We start from the raw sequence: 10,800 nt of genomic DNA, 5'->3' as shown, positions 1-10,800 counted from the left end.
ACCACACTTTCCCATGGTGATAATCCTTGAGATGTGTCTGCAGAGCTGTTTTTCTACTTCGGACAGTGCCCAGTCCACACCCTCATGTGGATCAAAAGTGTCTCTTGAAAAAAACGCAGACAACGGCATGCTCGCCACCTCTCCTCCCCTGCGCCGGTTAAAGAGAATTATCTGGGCTAGACAAACCTTTGCCAGCTCCACCCAGGCTTTAGTGGAGGAACTTTCAGAGAGTGATTTGTACCACTTATCTTGCACTTGACTGAGATATGTGTGCATTTTTTGGAAATCTTCAGAAAAAGGTATGAGAGCGGGCACATTGCACTTTGCTTCCCTAATATTCCTCATTGCTGTGTCTAAGATCATTTCGTTCCACTTTTCCTGATGGATGTCTTGAAACTCACTGGCATTCTTAACTCGTTGTTTGTTATTAGACATTAAGCCCTGGGCTTTTAAGAATTTGCTTACTTGAAGAAGAGAATTCCCAAGCTTCTTTGCAAGTGATGGAATCATGAATTTGTCAGATTCATACCCACATGTATACTTGACAGCTTTGACAGTCTCCATGTACTTCTTTGGATTTACACAATCTTCCATTGTTTTTAAGGAGGTGACTCTTCTAGCATTGTGAACTAACCTTCCCAATTCTCGCATCTTCTCTCGCACACACTGTTTATTCTTGGCTGATAGCCCACCTGTGTTTAACAAATGCTGACCAACATCAATAATTAGTTTGTCTTTTTTTATTAAATCTGTGACTGGGTCAAGATTCATGACACTAATTACTTCCCATAGTTGTTTAGTCATGTTTGAAGGCACAGGCCCTGTGTATATACACATCGACTGTACACGTTTTTTTCCTGGTTTGAGAGGGACCGATTGAGGTTGAAGCATACAAGTGCGCATATGTCGCCACAGGACCTTTCTTGCAAAAAGTCCTTGACAGTATGCACAATGCATGAAATCTTTTCCCTGTGCTTCTTTGGAGGGTCGTTTACATGGCACTAGTTCCCCCTTTCCTGATTCCATTACAGCAGCATTGTGAACATAGTTTCCTCTTTTGCGAATATAATCTAGCTGTTTTCTTCTCTCCTTGGAACTCTTTGGAAAGCTTAGCGCTTTAGCCACATCAGATTCATTTGCATGTGAACCTTCTAGATGCCTTGCCACCTTGGCATAAGGCTTACAGCAATACAGGCAGTAATGTCTCTTGTTGTACACTCTACTAACACCTCTTTTTTGGAACGCACTAACAACTACACCTTCTATTGCTTTTTGACTTGAACCTGGTTTTTCTGTTCCAGATGCTTTTTTCTGTTGCTGATGGGTTTTTTCTGTTGTTGCTGTGTCACAGTCAAGGGAGCTCAGTGAGCCTGAATCATCAACATCCAGTTGATCATAAAGAAGCTGAAGTTTTGTCTGGTTTGGTGTAGGATTAGCATCACAGTCAAAGTCACTTTCAGAAGTGGTATCTGTAAAGTAGTAGTCTGAACTCTCTGGTGTAGAATCAAAGAGTTCATCGGAATCTTCAAGATCTTTGTCTTTCATCTAAAAAGATAATGATTAGATACGTCACAGTTAATTAATTGATCAGTAATTTAACAGACATCAATTGGTAACTGCTGTGATAATTAGTTGTTTGGGAACATTAATTAAAAAACAAATAAAATAAAGGTGATTCAAAATTCTTGAAATGTTTGATCTACTGTAGTCCAAATGATTTATCACCTAAGAATATATTAATATTTTATAGTAGAATACATAATAATTAAATTATATAATATTAGATAATACATCATTAATTTAGTAATTGATGATTTATGATTTCAGCTCCAAGCAAAAACCCTACTCAATACAAAATGTCAACTTACTATTATACTTTTAGTCCGTCTCAGTCTTGGTTCAAAAATCTCATTTTCATTTTGGAGCTGTGTCACAATCTGAAAACAAGAAGCAAAAGTATAAACAACCCTTTACATTATTATAGTATTTGACATTAAAAAAAAAATACATTACAAGGTTAAATATGCTTAAAACACCACTTAAACATGACAATGAGAGAGAGTGAACTCCTGAATCTTTAGTGATAAATGTTAACATACTTGAGGAGAGTTAATTTGACCAGGAGCATCATTCATCGGAGTTTGTGACCTGAGGGAAGGATCAGAGTCACGTTCTGCCTTGGTATTAGCAGCAATGCTGGTCGTCTGTAAAAGACAATAGGGAAACACAGGAGATAAATATGATGTAGATCCTGAATGACGTCTGAATAAAATCAACTTCATCTTAGAACATTTGTTCCTGTCCAGTTGATCTGTCTGTACTCACACATCTTGAATAAAACAGGCTTCACAAGGACCTTTCACACACAAAGATATAGTTCCTTGTGGCGACCAGTTTTGTCAAACTCAAAACACAAGTTTGTACTCAAACAATGACTAAAAAGTGTGCTATGGGGAAGTCATAAGTATCCATTATAAAGAAACAATTAACCAAGAAAAAAATCCCTGTGAAGGATAAAACTGGCCCTAAATATAAGACTACCACTAAATTGTTGCAACAATACAAGCTATTCTGAACACAGTGTGTGCTGTGCAACATACTTGTGTTCTCCATGGGTAGTCTACTCCTCCATAATCATATGTAATTTCTTCTCCTTCTTTAATGTCATTCAGGGCAAACAAACAAAGGTGTATCTTTCCATTCACATAAATTTTCCTCATCTCACAGTTTGGATGTTTTTGGTCGTCATTAACTATTCGCCCAAACGATCCATCTTCTCTAGAGGCATCAATACTTAAAAATATTAAAACAAGAAAAGGATAAATACATGTACTATAATACATCATCACATGTCAGTGTCTCATTTACTATAATACAGCATTCAAATATAGCTTTGGTGGAACTTGACTTCTTACCACCATGTTTTCCCTCTTCTCTTAAACTCAAACATAAATGCAGCACTGGATGCGTGGTACCGTTTTCTTCTGTTCTGCAACTCTTCATCATTTATTATATCTCCCCTATATTCAACAACAAATTCACCTTTGCAAATGGAATGCTTTGCAAATAGACCACGCCCTGCAAAATACATCAAAAACATATGTGTGTGTGTGTGTGTGTGTGTGTGTAAAACTATATTTAATTAACTAGTCTATGAATACAAATTCTACAAAATAAAATAAAAAAGCATCTTGAAGAAAGTATACCAATTACACACGCTCTAAAAAAATACATCGACAGTTGGTGGCTGTTTTAAAAAATGTTGCAACCAGGTGCCTATTTAATGCATATATGACAGTAATTAACCAATAAATCACATCAGACACCACCTTACCTTTCACTGCATTGATATACTTCACCTCTAATTTGAATGTTTTGTCAGTCTTTGAAACAATATGATGCATGGCATCCTTAAAGGAGCTGATTTGTGATGACTGAAAGAAAATAAAAGTGTGAAACTGTGAAAATAGGGGGACATGAAAAATAAAACTAGAATGTTCAATAAGCAGATAAGAATGCTGTTGTAATTTAACACTGCCCTGTATTATAGTTATAGTTATGTAACATTCATTACAACGTTATCATAATGTATTTATGAAACAAGGAATCAGAACTAAGGTTCAGTTAAATATCTGACACAATGCTAGCCTTGAAGGCATCAACAAAACTCATTTTCATATAATCCCAGGTAGCCATGGGCAATTATTTCTCTAATGATTTGAACCTTATCCCAACTAATCTATTGGACAATCTCACCAGACAACCCCATGTTTATTTGAACTACTGTCATAACATTTAATCATTCATAATTTTAAAAGTGTAAAGGGGTCATATGACATTGCTAAAAAGAACATTATGTTGTGTATTTGGTGTAATGCAATGTGTTTATGCATTTTGAGGTTCAAAAAACACATTATCTTCCACAATGAACATTATTGTTGCTCCTCTATGCCCCGCCTTTCAAACAAGGCGGTATTATGCAAATCTTCCCAAACTGTGACGTAAACGTGGGGGCGTGTATAAACGAGGCATTTTAGGAGGGTGTAGACAAGTCTTAACTTTTATAAAGAGTATCTCTTTGGATTTGAGACTTTAGTCTTTGCTACTTTACAGATCTTCTTTATGCACCAAGAGCATGTAACACTCAAAAAGGAATGGAAAATGTTTTAAATCGCATCATATGACCCCTTTAATAATTTTGTCATTCAAAGCTACTCACTAATTCATTGTAATTTTAATATTTAATGTATTATATTAAACATTAACATCAAATTTGAAATGTTAACATTTATTTGTATAAAATAACCCAACTCTACCCTCTTCCAGCAATAACTAGACAAAAAAACGATTATTAACCGCATCAAAATGACTAATATGAACAGAATCACTCCATTAGCATCCATTCGGTTATTTGACACGTATCTTAAATTAAAATTATGATTCTGAGATCGCGAGTTGGAAAAACATAGAAACATTTCATGTCTCACAACAGTTAATTAGTGCTAACTAGCTACCTATTTATATCTAATTAACCTCATTTGTTGGATACATATATGCTTACCTTGTGTTTCACTTTTTATCCTCTGCAAAAGTTCTTGTGGCATCTCCTGCAAATAATCTTCTTCCTTATTCTCCATATGTAGTGTCAATTTAACACTTACATTTTCATTTTTCTACTGAAATTCTTGCTAACGAGTCTAGGAAGTGGGTTGTACCCAAACATATTTGGACTATTTGTGTGTGTGAAGAAGTGAGTGCATTATGAGCCAGAATTATTTTGGGTGCAAGTGATTACCCCTTACACACACACACACTTATACTGATAAATGTGTAATAGACCAATGTAAAAAATAAAAAACTTCAACAACTTCAGAATAGCTCTTCTATTCATTTACATGGGTTTCCCTTATGGGGACCTGATTTTTGGTCCCCATGATGTAACCATAAACAGATTATTTATCCCCATTCTGTAATAATTAACAGAACAAACACACACCTGCAAACACACAAAACCAAAACTTACCATGTTTGATTCCCAGTTCTCGTTTGTATTTGTGGATCTTTCCTCAGTCCAGTCCCCCCTCTAAAGTTGGAGACAACAAAGTAACGTTACATAAAACTACATTTAAATGATCACTTTTGTGAAATTAGGAGTCTTGTTAAATTTTGTGTCATTAGGAGGTTCTAAAGACCTGTAAGGTTTGGCTTTGTGGTTCATTGCTGGGGATAAAACTGCTGTAATGTTGCGCTTCAGCATATTGATGTAATCCTGACGGGCCTTGGCTCTCAGAGGACCAAGGCCCGGACGAGAGGCTCCACGGAGAAGGACCCGGAGGAATCACAGCAGAAACGGGATCTCTGTCAAGAGAAAGGGGACAGTAGTGTTGCGGAGTCATTTTAAATAACGTTAGAAACCATTCAAAATTGTACCTGAAGACGTTTTGTGCTTAACTTACTGAATGAAGTCTTTATCTAAAGCCGAGCTCCACTCGGTCTGTTTTCCACTTTCCATTGACAAACTCAGCGACACAAAACTACGGATCTGACATATAATATTGAGATTTAAAACCTAAGCCGCAGTATTTTCATTAACGCGTCTTAATATATACCGACGATTCGCTGGTTTAAAGCATTTTCACAGTGAAATATGAGCGCCAAAAGCAAAAAAACAAAACAAAAGCGCATAGATATTAATCAAATCTTACACTAAACACCAACAGAGTTGTTTTTGATGGCCAAATGACATGCACTACACTCAGTGTATAAAGTATGTAATCTAAATAAATAAAATAATAAATAATAATTATCTTTTTTTTAAACGAAAAGAACAGACAATTGTCGCAATGTTCATGACATCATCTAAACCTGTTTGACTTCCTAGACGTCACGTGACGTCGCACGTTCTTCTTCTGGCGTTTTATGGCGGGATGTAAGGTTTCACCTACAGGGCTGGAGTGTGCAACATTGACTACGTCCTATTAAATAGCCCTAGTTATCTCGTTAATGTTAAGTGTAAGATTTCCTATTTCTCTTCATTTTCCCCTTTCATACGCAGTTTTACATAACAGTTTCTGTTGACTTACTACAATTCCTGCAAATAAGAAGATTTACCAATAATTTTAAGAAATCAATTTTAGGTGAGAGGCCAAATAAGCAGTATAGTTATACTTGTAGACTGCAAATATGCATGAGTTGACTTAGATTTGTTTTGTTTTTCACACCAGTCACTGTCAGGAAAACTGACTGAAATCTGTTTGCTCAAACCTATGGCTCAAACGCATGTCAATGAGTGGAGATAATGTCCATGGGACTGCCAATGGGAGTGTACATAGAGATCTGCCTGATACAGTCCACTTACCAAAAAGTAGTATACTTCAAGTTTATTTTATTAAGTATACTTCAGTAAAGTTCACGTTTTTTTTAAGAATACTTTATTTAACAAATATACAAATACCAGTGTTCTAGTAGTATACTTGTAAGTGTACTGTTTCAATACTCCTTGGGACTAAATTGGCCCAATTTCTAGAATAAAAAAGTATACTTTTAAGTATACTTTAAGTATAACAGTAGCAAACTTTGAGTACAGACTAGTTTACCTCTATGTTTGTTGTTTGTACAAACTAAAATGAACTTGTACTGATAGTTTACTAATAAATACTTTGTACACTTTGAAGTATAGTCTCAGTAAACTACTAGTTTAGTAGTTTTATACTGCAAGTATACATATAAGTTTTATTTAAATGAACTTTACATCATACTTTAAGTATACTACTGTGTCCCTTTAAGTTTTAATTTGTATATGTTTTGTTATATGAATATGTGAACATACAAAATATATATAAAAAAGAACAAGGTATCTGCTTGTAAACAAAATATTTTATTCTAGCTTCATGCATTCTTTTTTTGCCTGTGCAGAAGATGTGTACTAGCGCCCTCTACCGTATAATAAAAATGAAAACAAGAAATGAAATGAAAATAAAATGAAATGAAAAAACGGATTCTAGGAGTATAGCTCAAATATATTTCGACTTTTAGTAAGTACAAGTATACTTAAATGTCATTTTCTGAGGAGTAAAGCCCATTTCTGAGAAGCACATAAAAAGTAAACTAAAAACATACTTTCCTATTTATATTTCAAAAGATGTATACTAATAGCACACTTGGATAAACTTATTTTTCATAAGGGTATGAAAGATAGCGAGAGAAGGAACACAATTAAGAAACCAATGGCACATTTTGCTTCTGCTTTATCTGACTTTTTGCATATTGAGAAACATTCATTTTATCATGATCATCAAGTTATAGTTACCTTTTTTAAGTTAATGCTTCCCACTACTTCCTGTTAGTCAGAGACTGCACTGCAGTTTTTATTTCCAAGCACACCATCACCATGGGATATAGGGAAGCTTGGTCTGACTATGGACAGAAAAGGAAGTACAGAAGAGAAAAGAAAACCAGCCTTTTTCAGCCTCAGAGGGTGTGATATATGATTGCTGACAGCTATGTGCATGTGCAAATACTAAAGTGCTTGCGAGTGTGATGGAGCTGCAGCAGCGTTTTTCTGTTTCCGTCAATGATTATGAAGAAAGTGAAGGAAATGCAGAGAAGAGGGTTATGCATAAAAATGTTGATGCTAAAACAGAAGATATTTATCAAAGTCTTCAGCTTTCACCTACTGCACACCATGGAACTATAACTAGTAAAACATTGCTTTCAGGTAAGGCAACAGAGGATGGATAAAGGGATGGAACAAACTTTTAATGTAATTTACAGTTAGTGCTCTCTTATTAATCTCTAATAATCTCTGTTTAACAGAACACCATGAAAGAAAGTGTGTGTTTTTACTGTTTGCTGTGAACATTCTAATCTCAGCCATCATCCTTGTCATTGTGGGTCTAAATTGTAAGTATCATGACACAGTATTTGAAATTTATTTGAAAAAAATGTGACAGTTAAATATTTCACATTTTTGTATATCATGTTTTCCCCCAGACTCTCACAACAGAGAAACACAACCAATAAAAGGACAAAAAGGTTCATTTTAATTTAATTTAAATACTTACTGGTGTCAAAAATTTACTTAATGGATATAAACTGATTCACACATACTTCATTATTAGATTAACTCCAGTGTGTTACATCTTAAAGGGTTAGTTCACTGAAAAATGAAAATTATGTCATTAATAACTACTGTCCATGTCCAGAAAGATAATAAAAACCTCTTCAAAGTAGTCCATGTGACATCAGAGGGTCAGTTAACAAAAATTACGACTGTCTTCTATTGCGGGTCTGTTGTTAGTGTTTTCTGGCGCGCCCATTAATCATACGTCATACGTCAGCAGCGTCACTGTAGTAGTGTGAACGCACTCACAACAGACCCGGAAAAGAAGAAAAAGCTGAATAAAGTCCAACATGTATTTTTGATGCTTTAACAAATTCTAACTGACCCTCTGATGTCACATGGACTACTTTTAAGATGTTTTTATTACCTTTCTGGACATGGACAGTATACTGTACACACTTTCAATGGAGAGACAGAAAGTTCTCGAACTAAATCTAAAATATCTCGAAGATGAACGGAGGTCTCACAGGTTTGGAACCACATGAGGGTGAGTCATTAATGACAGAACTTTCATTTTTGGGTGAACTTTAAATGTTCATACAGTACATTGTTCTTCACTTTGGCATTGTTGCACAACTTTTAAAATGGGTTTCTTGTTTGTCTATGTGTGTTTTATATTTCTTTCAACTAATTATCTATTCTATATTTCATACAAACTATTATTTGATATCTTTCAGAAATGTGGCTTCTCCGTGACGATGTGTTTTATTTGTTCTGGAGTGACCAAATTGATTGTCGCGCTGCTGAGCGCTTCTGCTCTAAGAGAAACGCCAGTCTGGCCGTTTTAACTGAGCATAACAAGGTGCAGCAGCTATTCATTCACTTTCCTCTCTTTCTCCTTTTATTTATTTATTTTTAAATGTGAACACATTGTCGAATGTTTGTGTGTACATGGGCAGGTCTGGTTGATGTCTAGGACCAATGGAAAGCAATTTTTGGTCTCAAGAGCCTCATCAGATGGATCTGGAGACACTGCTTCTCCCTCAGTGGTAATGCATTTGCAATTTTTCATATTTGTGAAATAATTCTGATATCTATAGTTTGTGTGTGAGACAGTGGGGAAAAGTGAATAATAATAATAATAATAATGGAAAAAATTATGTTAAAAAAAAAATTAGGACTTATTATAAAGCAAAATGTCTTATTGTCTTACATTAATCTAATATGAATTATAGGTGTTTTAATTCACATTCTAAGAACATAATTTTTGTGCATTTATATAAAAAAATGTTTTTATGTTCTCGTTGTGCCTTAGGATGATGAAAATTTTGAGTGTGGCATCATAACCGAAGATGTTGACACAGACCATGGAGAAGGATTTGTGTGTGAGAGGAGTGTGAATCCCGGTCAGAAATTGTGCAGACTTCAACATCTTTTGAAGCTGTAATGGATATACTGGACAGCTCCTTGGCCCAAAGTTCAGCTTCCAGACACTATGCATGTGCTGTACTTCATTTATCCTGTTTTATTTTATTAAAACTCTTCTCTGTAAACACTAGACAGAATAGCTGTGTTGTCTTCAGAAGTTCCAGATAAGAGGTTGTCTCCATTCAAGGATTTCAATTACATTTTTAAAAAGCGTTAATTTTCTCTTATATAATTCTCTTTTTCTTGTTTTAAGAACACTTGATGATTATTAATGCAAATGGAATCAGGGAGGTCTTTGGCTATGTCTAAGGTTATTCAATAAATAAATGTAAATCAATTTAGCTAATTTCTTATGATCATTTCTTATGGTGGGGGACGTGTGTGTGTGTGGGGTGGGGGATTTGCTAATTTCTACTGAAGTGGAAACCACCAACTCTATTAGTTTCCCTTCTTTAGCTTTTCCCCTATTTCTGCTATGACTTTATTCAGCATTGTCTTCTCTTCTGGGTCTGTTGTGAGCGAGTTCCACACACTGCAGTTTAGTGATATCTGCTTCACGAACGAATCACTCAATGTAACCGGATCTTCTTGAACCACTTCACCAAATTGAACTGAATCAGTATCATCAGCTCCTCGGTTCTCGAATCGGATGCGTCCAACAGAAACGGTTCTTGACTCGAGTTCAGACGGTTCAGACTCAATCTTTCGTTCATTATCTGGCTCGGCTCGGCGTTCATCTTCAGTTCTCTCTTCACAGCAGTTCAGTCAGTGTACTCTTTGAGTAAAAGAATTACTCCAGGATATTGGTTTATTTTAATTCAGAGGGAGTGTCAGCCACATTAGAATAGTTAGCAGCTTAAGTCATTTGTGGATTAATGGTTATTGGAGAAGCGAACATATATCTTAAACTGTGTTCTGAAGATGAACGGAGGTCTTAGGGCTTTGGAACAACATGAGGGTGAGTTATTAATTACATAATTTTCATTTTTGGGTGAACTATCCCTTTAACGTGACCAAAGGAGCCTGTAAAATGTATACGGTTACATTTAGTTGGAGGATTTAACTGATTATCAATGCATACACTATCAATCAAATTAATTTGATTAGGGTTATTCACAAATTATAATTGTAAGCCTATGGGCAAGACTTTTGGTTCATTAGCCTCTATAGGGAAATAACAAGAAGAATAACAACGTGCATTAAACCGTAAAACTGTACAAACCATTGGGTTCATATTTAAGATAATGCATTAAAATAATATAGTAAGACACATCAATTTTTAATATCAAGCAGCTAAACAACCCATTTTT

General features: G+C 35.2%; 2 protein-coding genes across 4 annotated transcripts; one reads left to right on the top strand and one right to left on the bottom strand.

The window, feature by feature from the left end:
• LOC127958551 (uncharacterized) lies at nucleotides 1-5,894 on the bottom strand (the record flags this gene model as incomplete). 3 transcript variants are annotated; one of them, XM_052557448.1, is given in 9 exon segments in its annotated part: nucleotides 1-1,545; nucleotides 1,869-1,937; nucleotides 2,100-2,204; nucleotides 2,601-2,793; nucleotides 2,916-3,078; nucleotides 3,335-3,434; nucleotides 5,024-5,083; nucleotides 5,193-5,358; nucleotides 5,457-5,893. In XM_052557448.1, coding segments are annotated over 9 exon segments (2,457 nt in total), but the record flags the coding sequence as incomplete, so codon positions are not given.
• Nucleotides 5,895-7,470: 1,576 nt separating this feature from the next.
• LOC127958240 (uncharacterized) lies at nucleotides 7,471-9,831 on the top strand. The gene is made up of 6 exons (XM_052557043.1): nucleotides 7,471-7,717; nucleotides 7,816-7,902; nucleotides 7,993-8,034; nucleotides 8,800-8,924; nucleotides 9,022-9,111; nucleotides 9,378-9,831. Exons 1-6 carry the CDS (start codon nucleotides 7,540-7,542, stop codon nucleotides 9,507-9,509), a joined length of 654 nt encoding a protein of 217 aa, XP_052413003.1. The 5' UTR covers nucleotides 7,471-7,539; the 3' UTR covers nucleotides 9,510-9,831.
• Nucleotides 9,832-10,800: the final 969 nt, after the last annotated feature.

The sequence above is a fragment of the Carassius gibelio genome, chromosome B5 (assembly GCF_023724105.1).
Source record: "Carassius gibelio isolate Cgi1373 ecotype wild population from Czech Republic chromosome B5, carGib1.2-hapl.c, whole genome shotgun sequence".
Lineage (NCBI taxonomy): Eukaryota > Metazoa > Chordata > Actinopteri > Cypriniformes > Cyprinidae > Carassius > Carassius gibelio.
This window is presented reverse-complemented; position numbering and strand designations above follow the sequence as displayed.

What these genes read in the sequence shown, in the direction of transcription:
- LOC127958240 (XM_052557043.1), top strand. Translation starts at nt 7,540, where the DNA reads ATGGAGCTGCAGCAGCGTTTTTCTGTTTCCGTCAATGATTATGAAGAA. An exon ending in TAGTAAAACATTGCTTTCAG is followed by an intron (nt 7,718 to 7,815) that starts GTAAGGCAACAG and finishes TCTGTTTAACAG; the next exon opens with AACACCATGAAAGAAAGTGT. An exon ending in TGTCATTGTGGGTCTAAATT is followed by an intron (nt 7,903 to 7,992) that starts GTAAGTATCATG and finishes GTTTTCCCCCAG; the next exon opens with ACTCTCACAACAGAGAAACA.